Genomic DNA, 20,573 nt, shown 5'->3' with positions numbered 1-20,573 from the left:
TTTAGGCCCCGTTTGGCTGCCGCGTTATACATCACTAGGGTTTAAGGGCGGCTCCGCCGCCCCGTGACCATTACTGCCATGTCAACTGCACACGTTATGTAAAAAGTTGCGACGGAATCGCATATCATTACGGGAACAGTTCTACAAAAGTTGAAGCAAGTCGCGGGTTCATGACTCTTGGTGAAGCCTAGTCCACTACTAAGTAATACCACACTAAAAAGGTTGATGGTACCTCAATTCCAAATTCCCAGCATACAATTGAGAGAAAAATTGAATATTCCACAATAAAGATCTAATTTAAGACATATCTATTAAGGGCCTGTACCATAGGGCATGAAAATTGAAATTTTTCATTTTCATTTCTCCCAAAACTTCTTAGAAATAAAACTGACCTTGGCCAAAATTTAGTCCTGAGCCCAAATGTGAAGAATTTCAACAATTGGACCCTCCCCTAGTTTTCACTTTTTCTGTAGAGGGTAACATAAGTAAGAATTTGTCCAAATTGAAGCCCATGGTACAGGCCCTAACTACATTGAGGAGATCTTTTGATGTTCCAATTTGGAAAATAGCCAACTTCTCTGGAGAAGTCACTCGTGACAAGGCTACATACAATTGACCATGAGCAAAAACCTGAGACTTCAATAAAAGTACTACATTATTCAATGTTTGGCCCCGGCTCTTATTAATAGTCATTGAGAAACATGCTACTACGGGGAACTGATTGCAGTAGACAGAGATCTTAGCCTGGGCCTCCCCCTCGTATCGCAGTGTTATCTTTGTTGATGTAACTTCTTTACCTCTGTGAGACCCCGTCAAAATCATTGCGCCCATTGTCCACTTTGTTAAGCGCGTCACCATCATTCGAGTGCCATTGCACAAGCCTTGCGGAATATTCAAGTTCCGTAACAACATTACAGGCATTCCAATTGCTAAGGATAAGCGGTGTTCAGGAAAGCCAGGGAAATCCAGTTTATTCAGACTTTCTTCTGGCAAGGAGTCCAAGGCTTAGAAATATCTCACAACAATGTGTATGGAGCGTCCGATTTCCCCAGCGATATATCCATAAAAAAAGACCACATTCCTAATGAGTAGGCCACTCTTAATGCCGGCATTGACACGGGGCCCAAAGTCACTGCCAGCATATTTGGCTGGGTTGAAGTCATCCCAGTTTAACTGGGATACACTCAACCAATTTAAACTTGGTTGATCTCAACCAATTTAATATAAAGCCAAGGGGGGTACCTTGGATTTATATTTCATCAGTTGAGATCACCCAAGTTTAAATTGGTTGAGTGCATCCCAGTTTAACTGGGATAACCTCAACCCAGCCAGTTATATTGCTGGCAGTGAGTGTAATATGAAGCAAGGGCCATGCTGCATCGTGGAAAGAGTATCAGCAAAGAAGATTACGCCTGTAGGTAATTATTTTGTTGTCTCACAGGGCCAGTAGCCGGCGAAAAAGCTCGGATCTTGTTTCCTATATTGTCAATGCACAAGCAACCAGCAATTCTTGGGCGGACATAGGTTGAGTAGAGGGCATCGGGAGTAATAGCCCAGCAATCAACCTCCGCAATTATTTCAACAAAAATCGAAGTTTTGGTAATAGATGTTAGGTTGAGGGTGCCATTGAAAGAAAGCCAGGAGCTCCCAAAAATAGGATTCTTGGTGGATCGGCAAAGGAGAATTTTGTAGAGAGGATCACATATGTGTGAAGACGGCGTTGAAGATATAGGTCCTGCTGGGGAATAGAGATAGGTAATGAATTCATCTTGGGTAGGGATGTGTTGTAGTTGGGAAAGCGGTATGGAAGCACTGACTGTTGGGAAAGCCATCTGGTCAGCGTGGATGAAGAGAATACGTTGTGGCATGAGTATCGGGCGTTTTATGGATGTTTGAGAAATAATATTTGGCCGTGGGGAGTGGTTTGCTGTGGGCAATGAATAGCTCAACAGTCCCATAAAAGACAAAGTCAATGTGGGCCACTGGCGAAAGGGGGAAAAGGAAAAAATGTAGGGAGTAGATTATTACACTCCTCATGATTAAGGGACCACGCACACAGTCTCATCTTCCCAGGTTTCGCAACCGTCCTCAAAATGGCGATACACAAAGGAACTTGATATCCCGGGACCCGGTCTCAGTATCCCGGAATTGGTGATATATGAGGGAATTAGTGATTTGCAGCAAACAGCGATACGGCCGAGAGCGGCATATGATTACACAAGGTGCCAAAGTTGGCATAACAACGAATGAAGCAAGGACCAATAGCAGTGAGAGGAAGAGATCAGGCCGAGGGTCTGACCTTAAGCGGAAGGCAAGGAGCGACTTCCTGATCCGGAGGCTTCACAACCGGAAATAGGAGGGAAAAATAAAAAAAGCGTTGATGAGATGGGGATTTGGGCCACAGTATAAAAGAGCACGGCTTGTAGACAATTTAAGGTCATTGCTTGGCTCCTGCTCGGCGCCAATTGCTTAAGGAGCCAAGCGATCCAGGACAATTGTGACCTGTAGTTTATTGCAAAGTGGGGGGGGGGCGGAATGCTGCCATTTTTTTTTTGGTGTGAGCGTTGGTCCGCTTAATGTTAAACCATTAATAAATGGTTGTATTTATGACACCGCAACCCAAAGTTTGCCCCCCATTGCCACCAAAACTTTGAACTTAACAAAGTCCCTCGATGCTGCGGGCGTGGGACTCGCGAAGCGAGCCTCCGACAGCCCCCGGCAGGAGGGACTTATACCGTACCTCCCCATCCTGGCGCACGGGGAATGGGATTTTCACCCCTCTTTTTACTTTCCCCTTTGTGCATCTCTCATACCACAACCTTTTTTTGTTTTTTTTTGCTCCAGGTCTGCCCAACATGCTACCGCTGAGACCTATATTTTTTCCCCTTTATGTACTGATACCAGTATGTCCTGAAAAATTAAACAAGACAAAAAAACCTCAAGCCTGTTACCGAGTCTGCAACCCAGAATTGCAGAAATTAATCACAGAACGAGAGCACGGACTCTCTGTTTAATACATAGCGTGTTTCACACGCAGCTAGCTTGAGGATGACCGGAATCAACCGGTCATCAAGGGGACTCGACCCTCTCAATGACCAGTATGTTCCGGTCATCGAGAGGATAAAGCCCTCTCGATGAACGGCACAGTACCGGTCATCGAGAGGGTTGAGTCCTTCCGATGACCGGTCAATCCCGGTCATCGGGTGTGTCAAGTCCCCTCGATGACCGGCACAGACCGGTCATTGAGAGGGTTGTATACTCTCGATGGCCGATCTGTACTGGCCATTGAGAGGTTCTACATATCCATTTGATGACTGGTCTGTACCGGTCATCCAGGGCGTTGTATATATCCCTCTCGATGACCGGTCTTTACCGGTCATCCAGAGGGCTATGCGGTCTCGATGGCGGGTCTGTGCCGGCGATCGAGGGCTCAGAGACTTGACTGTAAGTCGAAAAAAAAACTATATGTCCAAGTCATTGAGCACGGACCTCTTCTGCTACTTGGCTTCAGTAAAATCAAAGTTTTTATTTACTTTGATAATTTATTTCTCTTTGAAGGAGTTGTGTGGCGTAACTCAGATTGTATCTGATGACGCGCAAGAAGCAAGGCTTTGTGCCAAGCAAATATTTAAGGTTTTAAGTTTAGAGGGCCAGGAACTGTGATGGTTTGAAAAAACCACCCAGCCAAACTCAAATTCTAGGCTCTGCAAAAGGGGGTGATAGCGCGCAAGTCCCTCCTGCCAAGGGCTATCAGAGGCTTGCTTCGCAAGACCAGACGCCCGCAGCAGCGAGGGACTTGGGTTAAGTTCGCCAAAACTTTGAAACCCCCGGGGGTTGCGCGTCACAAATTTGACAATTTATGACGTATAACGCGGCAGCCAAACGGGGCCTTATATTTTTTTGTAGCAACACAGCAATTCAAAGTACGAAAATCTCCACATCAAAAAGACAATAACCATTCTACAACAACGCACGTGCAATAACATATGGGGGTTCACAATATGAATGATAAAATTTTAGAGTCAATCTCAAGGCCTTTATCAAAAATTGTTTGAAAACATTAGGGGGGTTCACCATTGAATTTTACTAAACTTTGGAGCCAAATTTAAGGCCTTTATGAACAAAGTTTTAAAATTTTGGGAAAATTAAGGTGTTCAAAGTTGAAATCATAAAATTTTCAATACATAAAATCATAAAATCATAAAACTTTCAAGTGATGATTTCTATGGAGGCGCTGGCCCGACATGTTGGACAGCTTTTTGTTTTTTGCAGTGTCTTGAATTTTTTTGCATTGGCATCTTTTTTTTATACAAATTCATCCTCCAAGATGGCCAGAAGCTATCGGATTATTGGTTTTGACTGTGCCACAACCACATATACAGACCAATATGTATATAAATATGTACATAAGGGCTATTGTGGCAACTCTACATACTTTCTGCACCGCATGGGTACAAAAGCAATGCCTTTAACCATACACAAAGGCCATCTGAGGATGTCCTACGAGTCTTACAGCTTGCTGGATGTCCTTGCAGAGGTTAACGGCTTGTCGAGTGGACTTGTGTCCCTGCGGGACAAGGCCTGTTGACTCAGTTAAGTTAGAGTGATTTGTGGAGGCTCCCTTTGCAAGGGGTACTTTGCATCAGCTAGGCTGCACCAGGCCCTCCGAAGAGAGTCTGGTGTAAGTTGGCAAATCACTTGACAACCATTTTTCTTCTGATCCAGTCAATAATGATTTTTTTGCTGGAATAAAAGGAAGAGGTGGTCTCAATTCATCAGCTTATATGCTCTGAAATGCTGTTCTGACTCTCCTGGGCACCTAACCGACCCCCAATCAAGTCAGAGAGGAGCATGATAGAGAGAGCACAAAAGGCAGCATGTAAACAGCTTGACCAACTCTTCAGGTCACCTAACCGACCCCCTGTTGAGTGATAAAGAAGTTGCCCAGAATGATGGGGGGGTTGGAGCCGGTGAAAACAGAAGAGTTATATATAGGAACCAGGCTGCTCTCCTGCCTGGTGAGGTACTTGTACTATTACAGGATTTATAACCAATCCTGACACTGACACGTGTTTGAGTACTGCTACCATTGTATACATACACTGATACTGATCCCACATGTTTGGTGGATGCTCAAAGCGGAAGCAAGGAAGGATGGCTAGATTAGAAACATGAAACGTGATTGACCAGAATTTCTGGTCCAGAGCCATTTTTTTCTAGGAGTGTTGGCTCAGGCACCATTTTTGGCTAGGAATGTCAGCTCAGAGCCATGGTGGCTGTTTTGTCGCGCCAGAGGCGCCGTCAGACCAACACCAAAGTGGCCGGATTGTTGCTCTGAAAGCATAACAATGGCCGCTTTGTCGGTTCATTTGTCCATTTTGTCGTGGATTCACCGGCATTTCACAAAAAAAACATGAATTTGGCCGTTTTTGTCGGTCCAGCGCCTCCATAGATTTCATATGTAACATTCTAGAAATTTTGCTGTAATTTGAGTGTTTGTATGGAGGCGCTGGACCGACAAAAACGGCTAAATTTGTGTTTTTTTGTGAAATGCCGGTGAATCCACAACAAAATGGACAAATGAACCGACAAAGCGGCCATTGTTATGCTTTCAGAGCGACAATCCGGCCAATTTGGTGTTGGTCTGACGGCGCCTCTGGCGCGACAAAACAGCCCCCATGGCTCTGAGCCGACATTCCTAGCCAAACATGGTGCCTGAGCCAACACTCCTAGAAAAAAATGGCTCTGGACCAGAAATTCTGGTCAATCACGTTTCATGTTTCTAATCTAGCCATCCTTCCTTGCTTCCGCTTTGAGCATCCACCAAACATGTGGGATCAGTATCAGTGTATGTATACAATGGTAGCAGTACTCAAACACGTGTCAGTGTCAGGATTGGTTATAAATCCTGTAATAGTACAAGTACCTCACCAGGCAGGAGAGCAGCCTGGTTCCTATATATAACTCTTCTGTTTTCACCGGCTCCAACCCCCCCATCATTCTGGGCAACTTCTTTATCACTCAACAGGGGGTCGGTTAGGTGACCTGAAGAGTTGGTCAAGCTGTTTACATGCTGCCTTTTGTGCTCTCTCTATCATGCTCCTCTCTGACTTGATTGGGGGTCGGTTAGGTGCCCAGGAGAGTCAGAACAGCATTTCAGAGCATATAAGCTGATGAATTGAGACCACCTCTTCCTTTTATTCCAGCAAAAAAATCATTATTGACTGGATCAGAAGAAAAATGGTTGTCAAGTGATTTGCCAACTTACACCAGACTCTCTTCGGAGGGCCTGGTGCAGCCTAGCTGATGCAAAGTACCCCTTGCAAAGGGAGCCTCCACAAATCACTCTAACTTAACTGAGTCAACAGGCCTTGTCCCGCAGGGACACAAGTCCACTCGACAAGCCGTTAACCTCTGCAAGGACATCCAGCAAGCTGTAAGACTCGTAGGACATCCTCAGATGGCCTTTGTGTATGGTTAAAGGCATTGCTTTTGTACCCATGCGGTGCAGAAAGTATGTAGAGTTGCCACAATAGCCCTTATGTACATATTTATATACATATTGGTCTGTATATGTGGTTGTGGCACAGTCAAAACCAATAATCCGATAGCTTCTGGCCATCTTGGAGGATGAATTTGTATAAAAAAAAGATGCCAATGCAAAAAAATTCAAGACACTGCAAAAAACAAAAAGCTGTCCAACATGTCGGGCCAGCGCCTCCATATGTTTGGGTGGTACATATTTTTTTCAGTTTAGAATTTTATGATTTTATGCAAGTCAACTTTGAACACCCTTAATACACAGCAGCAGGTGATACGGATCAATTAGTGCAATTTATCAATTTTTTTAAAAAATGTTCATAACCACCTTAAAATGTGTCCCGAATTTTTGTAAATTTCAATTGTGAACCCCCCTATTGGCTCTAAAGTTTATTTTTAACCTACTTGAATCCCTATCAAAAAAAATTAAATTAAAATTGACCAACAGCCTGAAGGTTTAGATCATGACCTCACTTTATCTAATCCATTCATCATGCATGAAATGCCCACAGCCATGCGGACCCCTTCATTTACACATTATCATCCATGTTCCAGGGGCCAAAAATCTCAGCTTCATACATATTTAAATATTTATTTTGAATGAGATCAGGTAAAACCTTGTGCCATGGTGTAATTAACGCAACACATTCCAGCGGCAGCAGGCCTGTGTTATTTGGGTGGAGTTACTTTACTTGCTTTAGGATGACATTTTAGCAGTTTTTTTTGCACTTCAGTCACAGTAACCTGGCAAAGAACTATGGTTTTGTTGCCTTAAGGTGGTCTGATATACATGCCTACTTTATAGTACTTTATTCAGTGGGAATTGATCCATGGTACTAGTTTCAATTTCAATCACTTTCTATTATATTCTTTAAGAGTCTTGGTAGGTAAGTATATGGTCCTTTCTTCTTTCACAAGCTAGACCCCTCTCAGAGGACTTGTGGAAACTGAAACAAAAGTGTGAGTTGTTTGGTCAGGCAGGTGAGAAATAAGGGTGAATTATCAGTGATCACACTTCCAGCATAATTGGCTGGGTGGAGGAGTGTGATGCACTCAAGCAAACTTATGTTGGTCAAACTGATTAAGTACTTCTCATATCATACTGCTGTATTTCTTCCAGATACTCTCAGGAAAACTGATCATGACTCATCCTTTACTTCATACTGTGAACTGTCTCAATTTGCCATGTTGGGATTTCCAGCAAACGCTTTCAGTCCCACTCAGCTTGAAAGTTGATTTCTGGTTGGCTGATCCCAGTAGGGTTGATCACAGTTGAAATTTGCAAGAATGAAGAGTCCATTTGGTTTGCCAAGAGCCTGTTCAAGGATGGATCAGCAGCACTGAGGGCCCAGAAACATCCAATTATGTGCAGCTTGCCCAGTTTCTAAGTTTTTATTGATAAATGCCAGAAACGTTGCTCTAACATTTATGGTGTTCAAATTTGGTTTGCAGAATTTTACACATGCATAAATCATAAAATCATAAAAATGTTTTGGTGAGGAAATTTTGTATTACATAATCAGACAGTCATATCCCCTGCAAAAAAGATTTTATGATTTTATGATTTATGCATGCATAAAATTATGCAAACCAACTTTGAACACCATAATTATGCAAAATTCAATCATGTACCCAAAAAGATCTGTTATGAATCAGATTTTACCAAGAAATGTCAAAAGGCAAATTGGAAAAAATCATGTATCAAAAAAGAGAAAGACAGATCAGGAAAAGACAAAAAGAGGAGGGTAGGAAGGTCTTCAAAAAAAAAGACTGACCCATTTCAAGAGCCCTGAACCTGCCTAGGTGAAGAGTAAACCCGGATGAAAGAAAATAAATATGGAATTGAGGAGATTTGAGATTTCCAACCACAACTCAAACTTCAGCCAGACAAACAAACAAAAAACAGGCATGCTGCTGAGAGCTGAGAAAGACCAGGGATTTAGAATAATCTGGTTGAGTCTCCAGTACAGTGTGACCAATAAGAACCTGCCAAAAATTTTGCAAATTCAAAATGACAATATTTATGAGGAGATCATGGTCTCCAGGCAATGAAGTAGCTATTTGGGAGAAGAAATGACGGAAAACAAGGTTGGATGATGTTGAGACAGCTCAACTTGCAAGCTGGAACTTCAAGGTTTGACTTTTACCTTCCTGCGACTGCAAAGCTGAAATCCTGAATTCAGAGTTGTGGAGGCAAAGGAGGACCCTGGAAACCCCCTATAAATGGGGGCAATGAAAATGTATGGATTTTTTGGCAAAAGCCCAAAATGGTATGAATGGGCTTTTTTGGCCTCAATGGTAAGCACTTCAAGTGTATGAAAATTTTCCTGGGTAAGGGAGGGTAGTAACTAAGATGTATGAAATTCCTGAGAGTGCACCAGAAAAGCCCCCCCCCCCCCCCCTCAGCAGCACACCTTGTCTGGGCATCAAAATTCAATTTTCCCAATTTCATCTCCCTCAATACTTCTTAGAAATCAAGTTGAAACTTACTGGAAGGTATTCTTGAGCCCAAAAGTGAAGAATTTCAACAATTGAACCCTCCTATTGTTTTCAATTTTTGTGTAGAGGACAAGAAAAGGGGGAATTTTGCAAAATTAAAGCACAGGCCCTTACTTTTGGTACCCCACCTTGCATGAAACACGTTTGAGTTGACTCAGAAAATGTATGAATTTTGGCAAAATTCCGGATTTAGCATTACCCCCGTTTATAGGGGGTTTCCAGGGTCCTGGCAAAGGGAAACCTGACTCGCGCATGTGCAAGCTTTCTCGTGCGGGTTCTACCAAATGATTTGTGTCAGAAAGAATATTGAAAATAGATAAAAAAAACCTAAAAACCCTTTGTTATTGGTCAATATCTCTGTCTCCAGAGGACTCTAATGGGTAATGAATAATGTGATGCTGGTCACCATGTGAAAAAAAGATAAGAGAGACCGGATCGATGTTTCCCTTTGCTGGCGCAGTGAGCACTGCTTGAAGTCTGGCTGGCAGTGGAGATTCAAGGTACATAATGGGGGAGCTGGATGCGGGGTTAGTACTGGGAAGAGGGGGCAGCAACGTGTTGCAACAGGATACAAACCTTTTTCATTATGGAAAGTTGACTCGGATGGACTCTTTTGGCTGGTGGCATGGTATCCCGTGGAGGGAATGTCCTTGTCGTTTGACCAGTAGCCGTAATATCACACCGCCTGTTGTTGGTGTACGGCAATTATGTCGCTGGGCCACTCAACCTGCTACTGTTCGACCATCATAGCAACAAGCTCGTTGAAGACTCTAAGGCAGGACTGAGAGAGAGCACTTCGGACCAGAGATCGTCGATATGCGCGCGTGGGTTCGATGATAAAGGGCTCATTGACGACTGAGATGGGATTCCTACGCTGATACCTCAACGACTGCCCTTGCCCTTTCTCTCCTTCGAACGTCATTTCTTGGGCCGGCTCCTTTGTATCCTTGTTTCGCCGCTGGTCGGTCGTGTATCGGCCCGTAGGAGCGACTCCGTCCACCCTCAAACTCACCTACTCATAACAGCTCCCATCAGCGTAATTTGTGGAGAGTCAAGAGGTGGTTGTTGCCACGGCAACTTACTGCCTGCAGGGGAGCTTTCCTTCTGTAATTCTTCGTGTCCCCTTATCCTCAGTCCCCCACTCAAAACGTCTCCTTACTGACATCGATGCGCTCGCGCGTGACTTCGGAAGATTCCCTGCAAATACTCTCATCTGACGATTTGCTGCCTCCGCCGTGTGACGGCCAGTTTATACTCTTTTAGCTCTTGAAGACTGCATCAAGCCAAGACCACCCCCGGCGAAAAGTTTCTTGCATCTTCCCACGCCGGACACGCTGTTATACATGCAACCTCCTGATTGCAGCTCGTGTTGAAGCCTCACACTCCAACAACTCTCTTTTGAATTACCCCGCCCACGCCTGACCAGCTGATTTCGTTCGGCCTTCAGGCGATCGCAACGCCCACGATCCCACCTCAAGACCACCCTCATCAACCAGTCGATACGGAGCACTCTAGCTCATCTGGATCCGTAACGAGTCACATAGCCGATTCGACAGATTCACGTCCTGAGCTCCGGCCAAAATTCATCATCTCATCCGACTGACCATCACTCCAGCTTTTTTTCCTCGCCCGTTGCTCTTCCGTTCACAGTCCCAAGCCAAGATTCACCAGCCCATCACAATCCTTTCGGACCTCGCTCTTCCTATATCACCCTCTTTTTTTCAGCGCTGAGCTTCATGCGGCTGGATGCTCTCCTTGAATTGACACTCCCGACTTCATAGTTACCCACCTTAGGCTTTACCTACTGATTCTGACATACATACACAACCAATTCGTCACATATGCGCATCTATCCCGTCGGCCTGGTCGGTTTTCGAAATCAAATCAAATTGGGCTTATAAGCTCTTCTTCCGGCCGGTTTCTCAAGATGGGTGACATCCGCGACTTTTACAAACAAGAAAGGACTTGTTGCCTTTCCATCCAACTCTTCACAGCCGGAATCGTAAGTCTTCTGCCACATTTCTCATTCAGTTTAATTCCTAGCTCCAACTTGTCCCGAGATTCAGGTATAACTAATTAGTAAACTCCTCTTCGATGTTCCCTCAGATGATCATACTCTACTTCAACACATTTCTAGCCATATTTTGTGCATGTATGTCATTCTTCGGTCCCAAAAGTAAGTCATATCGATCCGTCACAAGATACAGTGGAGAGAACCCTCTAGACAGCTTAATTTCTCAATGATTTCGGACAGTTCTAGCACTCGTACAACCTGCTATAGTATCCTACATCTTTGGCATACTATATCTGACAGTTGCAGGTCTTCACATCTTTGGGTATGTTGACCTCATTGCCGGAAGGAAATCCTAGGAACCCGTTGTCAGAATCTGATACCAATTTTGATGCTCGCTCAATAATTAGCATAATATGTGTTGAAAGGAATTTCGTTTCTCGTTTCCGGATATTGTGAGTCTAACCTTAGATGGTTAAACGGGGGTCCAGGCTACTGACACTGATTCATTTTCCATCCATAGCAAAAATCTTACTCTATACGCCGTAGGGTCCATCTTGCTACTGGGTCTGGTCTTCATCATTAGGACCGCAGCCCAACACACAACCTCGGTCGCTCAGTGCATGGAAGTCTACCACTTCCCCGTTGACGCCACATACAGCAAGACAAAACCCAAGGATAGAGCTGGCTCGAGCTCCGCCGTTAATGCGGCTATGACAGTCTGTGACATATTTTCTTGGGTACAAGTTGTTGTGATGGGTCTCGTTTGGCTCGCTCTTACTGGAACTCAGGTCAGTCTCCCACGTTACTTTCTGTCTTATCTATTCCCCTGCTGACATCAAACAATCATTAGCTATATTTTGGAGCAAAACACCGGATTTTTTTTGAATTGAAACACAAAGATTATCTGGAAGACACGGCCCAGGCGTGACCAATCAGCCTGAACTCAATCAAACCGTTTCTTCCATCACATCGATCATCATCCCCGACCCTCTCATCTATACCGAACCTCCCGAGCTCACGGAATGCTGCACTGCTGAAAGAGGTTTCCAGATCCCCACTCAAGCTGCTGAATTACCCACCTCGCCCCGAGCAAACCGTGCAACAATAAAAACTACGGACTTTAAGCAACAAGCAAAACACAAAAAACTAACGCTATCCTTGCGAAACTGAACTTACGAAACGTCGATGCGGACCGGATCGGCCCAGACTTCTGAGATTCGGACGTGATTATCGAAGCGATGTGAACAGATGAGCTAGTCGGAGGCTACCAACGCCTGACCAGTCAAGAATTTTGTAGATACTTGCTCAACGTAAATAGAACCGGCCATGGACCTCACGCTTGCTTCTTCAATCAAACCCAGGTCCCCTCTCGACAGCTTCCACTGCACAATTGGATCGATTTTCTTGAATTTTCCCGCAGCTGCCCCGGCGGTCTTTTGCTCATGTAGTATATCCTCGATCGACATTCTTCGTCATTTTTTCTACTTGATTGAATTTCTTTTTCTTTTTACAACCACATAGAATGACTTCCTTCCTTCTCACCTCAGAGTCTTTTCTCGCCGTCGGGGATCAAGTCTTCAATATCCAATCATTCTATTTCTACTTTTGACTAGTATGGTTGTGCTTATTTGCAGCCGAGCTCGGGTGTGTTTTTTTCGTTTTTTTTTCTTTCCTGACTACACACGTGGTTGCTTGAAAGAAGTACTTCCGTTTCCGCTCGCTTTCCAATTGTTTTCACATGGTATCATTGATCTGATTTTAATGATTCGTCTGAGGGTTGTTGTGTTATGTCACGTGTTCATTTTTAATATTATTATTCACGTTGTATTTATCAACGAACAAAACGGTTTTCTTTTCTTGCTTTTGGTCAAAATGCAGACTTATCATGGTGGGTTGAAAATAACCTAAATAAGTACACAATTCCGGATTCGGATAATCCATGGGAGTCAGGAGGTTCACCCTCAGCCATCCGACTTTCCAATCGGGTGCCTGGCCAACCAAGCTGGTAGAAACACTATTGCACCTACTGGGCGGCGATGAATTTTCCGACCGCCCCCCGTAGGCATCTGTGCCTCAGCAAACTATTTTGTACCCACTCGGCAAAGATAGATTATTTTCCGCTCGCGCTTCCTCTTGGGCGTACATCATCTTTCTTTGGGTGGGGTTCGATCAGCGACTGTGATTTGTTGCATAGATCTCAAGAAAAAGAAAAACTAGTTACACCCTCCCTTCTTAAGCTCGGCCAGGGCAGCATCGGACATCATGAGCAGGTGGCGGTGTTCGATGCCTTGAACTCGCAGCGGCACATCCACCTCGTCGGCCTACCCTTGGAGGTAGAACTTGGTTGGCAAGGCGAGCCGCTGACCAGCTCTCCTCGTCGGCCTGCCCTTGAAGGCAAATCTTGGTCGGCGAGGTGAGCCGCTTGCCTTGAATGACGAGCAGGTCGAGCCAACTCTGCTGATCACCTCCTGTGGGCACTGTTGGCTTGACCTGCTGGTGAGCCAAAGTTGTGCCATGGTCGGGCGGACCAAGGTTTGCCGTTGGCTTGCCCCTCTCGTCGGATCCACTGTCCAGGGCAAGCAGGTCACGCCCAACCCGTGCCAACCCAATTTTCACCCCGCCGTGGGGCTGACGCCAAAAGCACAATTTTTCGCGCCGTGGTGTAACCAGGCAAATGTCAGGGTTTGACCGATTGGGAGCACTCGAGCAAGGTGGCAGCAACATAGTCATGACCTGACGTCAAGGCCAAGGGCCCGAAATAATCTTATAAAGTGCCCTGCCTTGACAAGCCCCATATCCACCTCTTCCTGAAAAGTTGTTTCACCCTTTTTGCTTGGCAAGAGTCCTCAGTTTCTGTTTTTTTTTTTTTTCCTTTCAAGACAACATGTTTTTCAACTCGTATGCCGATTCAGCTGGTCTGCCTCCCATGAATTCTCCATCTCTATCATCTTTCTATCAGCACCCCAATCTCAACCAGTACCATGATCTTAATGGCTATCCGGAACCGACCTTCAGTACTTCAACCGATGTATTCTCTTTTGCCGAAACCTTCCCCCTCCGGTTCCAGTCCCTGCTCAGTACCCCACCCCGCTACTGCCAATCTTCATCAATTTCACCGCGGCTATCAAACGGTTCGATTGAATCGATGGAATTTGCCCTTCCATTTTCCCAAATGGCCTTGCCGGATTCCTCTGGAAGTGACATTCCGGCTGCGTTTCTCCCCTCAATTGGCGCTGGAGGAGTACAGTTCACTCAAATCGGCAACGAAATGTCGTATTTGGAACCGGAAAACTCGATGCCCATGCTGCACTTAGAAACACCCCCCAGTTATTTTTTCTCAGATAACACCGAAATGACGTTCCTCCAGATTCCACAAGCGTGGCCAACCCAGCAAGCTATCACCCCAGAGCCGAAAAGCAAGGGCAAAGTAACCACCCCAAAGAAAGTCACACCACTTTCCACATCTTCTGCTGGTAAAACATATTCTATCGCCGGTAGTCCCAGTAGCAAGTCTGGACAAACACCTCGAGCTAAAAAAAACGGGAGGAGCTCACATGTGATCTTAAGCGACTCTTCTACGAGTGTGACTCAAGGAGGATATGCCCGGAAGTATGCCTGTACATGGGAAGGATGTGGGAAGGCTTTCACGACCAGTGGCCATCTCGTACGACATAAGCGGATCCATACAGGCGAAAAGCGTTACAAGTGCGCAATGGAAGATTGTACTAGTCGATTTAGTCGGCAGGATAACATGTTACAACAGTAAGCTTTAATCATAGACTTAAAACAAATGTGCGATAGAAATTTGCAGTATGGAAATTGGAAGTGCTAATCAACTAATTATTATTCAGTTATCGAACCCATTTCTCTTCAAAGTCCAGAAAAATTCCTGCAGTCTCTAGAATAAAAACTTCCAATTCGAGCCAGCCCCCCGACTCATCCGCAACAATCAACACAGCTGTTGTTGTCCCTCAACTCAGTGACTTTGGACAATTTTTTGTTGGTCAGAGCTCTTTCTGATTACAATCTCTTCAGGATTTTTATTCCCGTCCGACTACCGGTAGTTGTTGCCATCTTGGTTGTATCATGCCTCTTGTATATTAAAATCTCTGCATCTCTGCAATGGCTTTGTTTTGGTCTTGCTTCCCTTTCTGCTCTATTTACTTGTACGGGCTCTCAGTGGTTCATCTCGGGCTAAACTTTTGCGTTTAATTGTTGCCTTGTTATATATGTCCATTCAAATCACGAGCAGCGCTTCTGTGTTCGTGTATACCTCAGTATTTCTTTTCGCAATTGAGTACAGCAATTGATGATCTGACATTCCTATTTTGGCAGCAAATCAATCTTAGACCTCGCGTAGAATTACATGCGTAGAAACAGCGTTTAACTAGGGCACTAATCTCTTGTTGAGAGCTCGAGAGCTGAATGACTTGCAAGTACTGATGATAACATTAGTTTGTCAATCGTACCCAGAAAGTATCATCTCCAGTTGTCCATTAACGGAAAATAGAGTGGAATGTAACTTCAGTTCGTCAGAAATTCGAAAAGATATTGCCGAAAGCAGCGCGTCAATAGTTTGTGACTTGCCCAACACAGCGTGGTAAAGATCTGAATGTTATCAGATTATGAAAACAAATATACAATCAGTTGAATGAGGATTGGATATTTGGAAGGGATTGATAAACGTACTGATGATACAGTTCAGCACATCTGAGGCGATGTTAAACCAACGCGGATCGGTTATGTGTCTCGAAATGAGCCGCAGAATTGGGGCCAAGCTGACTTCATCCCGACCCGATAGTGCTTGGTGAAGCCCATCCCGATGCATCAGTTCACGTATCAGTGAGAATGTCGTATTTGGGGGAACTGTCTTGCGGAGTTAATCGCAATGATGTCAGGATAAATTTGCGTCTAATAATCTGATTAGGGGTTTCAATTAACTTACTGAGGAGAGGACCGAGTCTAGGGCATCGCCGTAACGGAAAGCTTTCAACATCTTGTCCCAAGTTTGTAAGCGCTGTTTCTTTTTCCGCTGAATCGTACTCGTTTTCGGGGTGGTGGTCATGGCTTCAGCTGTTAGAAGTCCGGTTGCCCTCGCATCAGGGAATCCATGAGCAGTCTCCTCATCGACAGTATCCATCCCAGCTCCAGCCATTTCCTCAATTAGATTGGCGTCTTGCTTACCCCATACGACTTCGGCTTCGTTGGCTGTGGGATCAGTTCCTTTGTTTGCGGTAGACAAGGATTTGTGTGCCTTGGTGGCCTTGTTGGCGGCGATCTCATTTGAAGACTTGGGTCGTTTTCTCATACTCAGACTTCCGTCAGTGCAGCCGACGACCAACAAGCTATCATCAGGCGAAACCGCCATGGACAAAATGGGTGAGCTGTACTTGATGGTATGTCGAACTTTGTACGAGCCAGTTGAAATATCGTAAACTTTGACTAAGCCGTCAAGTCCGCCAGAAAGGAGACGTCTTGTTGATTGACTTCCTTCATCAACGTCCCCGCATGGGCCTCGCGCCCAGCATAAGGAGGTGATGGTCTTTTGATGGTTCGAGAGCGATACGAGAGACTGTTTATTTCCACCACCTCCAAGGATGTCCCATACGTTCGCAACCGGGCCACCCGCAGAGATTGCAAGAGTTGAAGTCGGATGGATCAAGATCTTTTCAATTGGGTGGTCGTGATTCAAGGACCAAGCCAACCCGCCATTTTCCTCCATCCGGTCATCCCAAAGCTTCAGTTGACCATCGTAACTTCCTGACAGTACTAGGTTCGGTCCAGTGAAATCCCCGGCACGGACGTAATCCGTATGGCCCATAAATGTCCGGATTGTTTTGGAAGTAGCTAGGTCATAGAGACGCACGGTCGAGTCATCCGAACATGTGAGTACATTTGTTGAGGTCGGCGAAAATTTAACGACATGAACGGGTTGTTTGATTTCCCTGAAGGTACGCAGGATGGCTCGAGAATTGAGGTCGAACACTTGGATGAGTCCTGAATCATCGGAAGAGACGACTAGCTTGCCATCTGATTTGATATCTGAACATCGAGCGGGCAGTTGAAATCGCGAGATCGTCTTGACCACCCTCAACGTCTTAGGAGAGTAGATTTGGATTTTTGTTCCCGAACTGACGCAATATCGGTGAGGCACTTTGGAAGAGAAGGTGATATGAGAGATGGGGGCGTATGATTTGACAAATACTGGGTTCTAGGAAACGTGCGACACGACGAAAAACCCATCTAGTCAAAATCTGGACTCGGTCTCCTGCAAATATTGAAAAGGGCACCTTACTTTGAACTCTCTCCAGTATCGGCCCTCTGATCTTTCAGCATTCGACCTGGTCAGACGGGGGTGCTGGAGTATTGGAAGTTTGACGAAATCCATTGTGTGCTAAAGTGATTGATCTATCTGCGAGGTTTCTGGCTGAAGTCGGTGGGCAAGTTTTTTGGTTTATGTATGCATAATCACCCTTCTCTAAATGCAATATCCTCCACAGGGGGCCTCCCCCAAGCGGCCGCAGCCACAGGCCCCACACACCTGTGCCTCAATCAAGTCTGAAGATTGTAATTTGCAATTTCCCGTGCAATCTGGCACCCCAGAAGATGTTGGTTGAGACCCGAACGTCTAGATTCTTACAGGAAATCTAGCTTTTTGGGCTCTAGATCACTTTTGTCTAGATCACTTTTGGGAGGCCCGCAGATCTCTACGGGCGGGGAAGTCATCGATTCAAACACATTTCATTTCTTGAAATGTACCACGTTGAACGTTGACACATATTGAAAATTCCAAAGTAAATTTGAATAAGAGGGTAAATGGTACAGATCTGGTTCACCCATCTTCCTTGATCAACCATCTGGTTCGAAATGGAGCATGATTGGGGATTTCTTTGAAACTCAACAAACACAGAGACGATGGACCTAATTTACTATTCAGCTTAGCCTTGTGATTTTTTTTTCCAAACCAAATCCGGCGGGATTCTGGGTGATTTTAAAATTGATGTTTAACAGGTACACAAGGGTCTCAAGACTGATGGGATTTGTCTGCCTTGATTTACCTTTTGCCGGCCTCAAACCATCAATGCCTTGAATGTGATTCATTCATGAGAGAAGAACACAATATATCTCCAATTCGCACTCAATTTGACTGTGGTATCCCTCAGAGGTGCTATTTAGTTTAATCCAATGCTAATACTTACTGTATGAAAATTAGCGGCGGGCGTTGGACGCTTACGGATTGTGTTTCCTTCCGGTACGATCAGTCTCATAACAAACATTTATCTGACGTCACAAAAAATGTCCTTTGAACTATGCAATACAATTGAATTCAAAAACTACATCTTATTATTATTCTTTTTTTATCATTTGCTGGTTATGGATGTATGAGATATTTGGAGTCAGGTTTTGATCAAGTTGAAGTGGGAATCCAGGATTAAGTTATGTCTACAATTGTGACTCAGAGCTACTAGAATTCAATTAAATTCGGCTAGAAACGCCCCAAAGGTTTACAATAGATAGAGCTGAGTCATTAGACTACTCTGAACAAAGCAACTGCTGCTGCCTCGAATGGGACCGATGCGACCTCGGCTAGAGCGCCTGAAGTGACGTTTCGTCTATGGACGGTGACCAAATTGCTTTCCCCGTTGGTCACGACCATAAAGCTTGCGGCCTTGTCAGGGCTGAAAGCACAATGGCGAGGGCCCTTTCCTCCCGCAGGTGAGAACCCGATGGGCGTTAGTAGATCGGTGTTTTCGTTTCGAGCAAAGATCGCAAACGTATTGTCGTCGACTCGTCCGGCCGGATCTTTCTGTCGGTTGGTCGCATATATGAACCTGCCATCAGGTGAGAGGAGTATCTCGGCTGCATTGAAGGTTTTCGGGTTGGCTCCCTGTGGAAGGGTGGTGACGTTTTGTATCCGGGCCGCTGTTTTCGCTCTAGCATCCGGTAATTCGATCAGAAAGATCTCATTGCTGAGTTCACAAATCAGATAAAACCTCAGTGGACCGCCCTTTCTTTGAGGTGCAAATGTTAGATGTCGCGGCCCACATCCTTCTTTAACTGCAATATCAGAATTTCTTTTAAGATTTCCAACTCGATCAAGAGAGAATGAGCGGATCCTGTCCGAGCCCAAGTCTGGGACCAGAAGAAGTGTCCCGGATGGCTGAAAAAAGGGTAGGCGGTCACGAGAGATTGATTTATGATAAAAAGGTACGCGCAGAAAGTATGAATCCAAGGGCTTACATCGAACTTCACTTGATGGGCCGAGGCTGATTGGAGAGAAATGAACCCAAAAGTTTATCCATCAGTCTCTTGCTGAGAATTTCGCTCCTATCGAAAGAACTATGGATGGATGTTCGAGATCACCAACCAGCGGCTTGCCGTGACTTGATAGGGCCAGAACCAGTGAAAGCAAAAGTTTGTACGGGCAGGGAAAGTTTGCCATCAGCGGCCAGCCTATATGAGGTCAAGCTGGCACCATTGCTTTTGGCCACCCAAAGAACGTGTACGCAAAGCAGACAGGTAATGTGAGCTAATCACCTTCTCGCGCATTCAAATAAACCCTAAAGCGTTTCATTTTTCACTTTCTTTCTCATAACTTACAAAGAGGCCACCATCACAAGTTTTCCATCAGGGCTTACTTCTAGAGAGACTGGAGCTTCAGGTGAAGGGACTGCATTGACGTGCTGAAGAGTACCATCAGCGGCGACCGCAGCGGAAAAGATGCCACCGGTTTTCTCTTTTTTATCGAAATTGGCGGCCGAGGTACTAAAAACAAATTGTCACCAAGACAATAGAAAGACACATAACACTCTTTTAAAGACAGTTCAGGATGAAAGAATACACATGAAAAAGTTTGACATGTCACACCTGAGGATAAATTTGTTAGATCGATCAAAATCCAGCCAAAGTGCGTTGGACCCCAGGGAATCCGTGGCCTTTTGCATGGTGAACGTGCTTTGAACAGTATCAAATGCGAAAAGCTTCACTTCCTTGGATTCCCCTGATGATGATAAAGAACCGGTTAGGTTTAGAGGAGAAGCTAGTAAAAAAGAAAACAAAATGAAGAGTCAATGGAGACACACCACCAATGTAGAGCTGCAGACTCGCAGGTAGGGTATCCAGGAGATTTGGGGCAGCGGATGAGATCTGACACCAAATGGCAAACCAGGCCAAGGTGGATATGGAGATAGTCTTGTGAATGGCCATACTGATCATTACCAGAAGATTAAACTAGGAGAAGGATAAGGATAGACGAAGATTTCAAGATAAAAAATAAAAAGAGAATTAAAGAGGCATCAATGTCGGGAAAACTAAGCTTTCAGCGAAAAGCGTTATAATGAGTCGGTTCTTGACTGTGAGAAGGGCTGGTAAGAAGTTACGCTGAGGAGAGGAACGTCCCCTTTTGAACTCTCGCCAATGTACACTAAAATGCTGCTGGCGAATTCCATGCAAGTACAAGGCAACGTTATCATAAAAGAATTTCACAGCGACCAGGTGAAAAAACTAATTGAAAAACCAG

General features: G+C 44.9%; 5 protein-coding genes across 5 annotated transcripts; 3 read left to right on the top strand and 2 right to left on the bottom strand.

Moving 5' to 3' along the window:
- Positions 1-9,683: 9,683 nt before the first annotated feature.
- PtA15_4A208 (uncharacterized protein) lies at positions 9,684-10,554 on the top strand (the record flags this gene model as incomplete). The annotated part of the gene is made up of 3 exons (XM_053168069.1): positions 9,684-9,703; positions 9,790-9,863; positions 10,487-10,554. The coding sequence occupies 3 exons, from the start codon at positions 9,684-9,686 to the stop codon at positions 10,552-10,554; spliced, it is 162 nt and encodes a 53-aa protein (XP_053019315.1).
- A 412-nt stretch (positions 10,555-10,966) lies between these two features.
- PtA15_4A207 (uncharacterized protein) lies at positions 10,967-11,981 on the top strand (the record flags this gene model as incomplete). Its single annotated transcript, XM_053168068.1, has 6 exons — positions 10,967-11,041; positions 11,146-11,215; positions 11,294-11,375; positions 11,461-11,505; positions 11,574-11,841; positions 11,904-11,981. The coding sequence occupies 6 exons, from the start codon at positions 10,967-10,969 to the stop codon at positions 11,979-11,981; spliced, it is 618 nt and encodes a 205-aa protein (XP_053019314.1).
- Positions 11,982-13,937: 1,956 nt separating this feature from the next.
- On the top strand, positions 13,938-14,819 carry PtA15_4A206 (uncharacterized protein; the record flags this gene model as incomplete). Its single annotated transcript, XM_053168067.1, has 1 exon — positions 13,938-14,819. One exon carries the CDS (start codon positions 13,938-13,940, stop codon positions 14,817-14,819), a length of 882 nt encoding a protein of 293 aa, XP_053019313.1.
- Positions 14,820-15,512: 693 nt separating this feature from the next.
- On the bottom strand, positions 15,513-17,441 carry PtA15_4A205 (uncharacterized protein; the record flags this gene model as incomplete). Its single annotated transcript, XM_053168066.1, has 4 exons — positions 15,513-15,661; positions 15,743-15,923; positions 15,999-17,264; positions 17,349-17,441. The coding sequence occupies 4 exons, from the start codon at positions 17,439-17,441 to the stop codon at positions 15,513-15,515; spliced, it is 1,689 nt and encodes a 562-aa protein (XP_053019312.1).
- A 1,140-nt stretch (positions 17,442-18,581) lies between these two features.
- Positions 18,582-20,269, bottom strand: PtA15_4A204 (uncharacterized protein; the record flags this gene model as incomplete). The annotated part of the gene is made up of 6 exons (XM_053168065.1): positions 18,582-19,214; positions 19,295-19,320; positions 19,422-19,534; positions 19,655-19,819; positions 19,922-20,054; positions 20,137-20,269. 6 exons carry the CDS (start codon positions 20,267-20,269, stop codon positions 18,582-18,584), a joined length of 1,203 nt encoding a protein of 400 aa, XP_053019311.1.
- Positions 20,270-20,573: the final 304 nt, after the last annotated feature.

This window comes from Puccinia triticina, chromosome 4A (assembly GCF_026914185.1).
Source record: "Puccinia triticina chromosome 4A, complete sequence".
Classification (NCBI taxonomy): Eukaryota; Fungi; Basidiomycota; class Pucciniomycetes; order Pucciniales; family Pucciniaceae; genus Puccinia; species Puccinia triticina.
The sequence above is the reverse complement of the archived record's forward strand: the minus strand, read 5'-3'. Positions and strand labels throughout refer to the sequence as shown.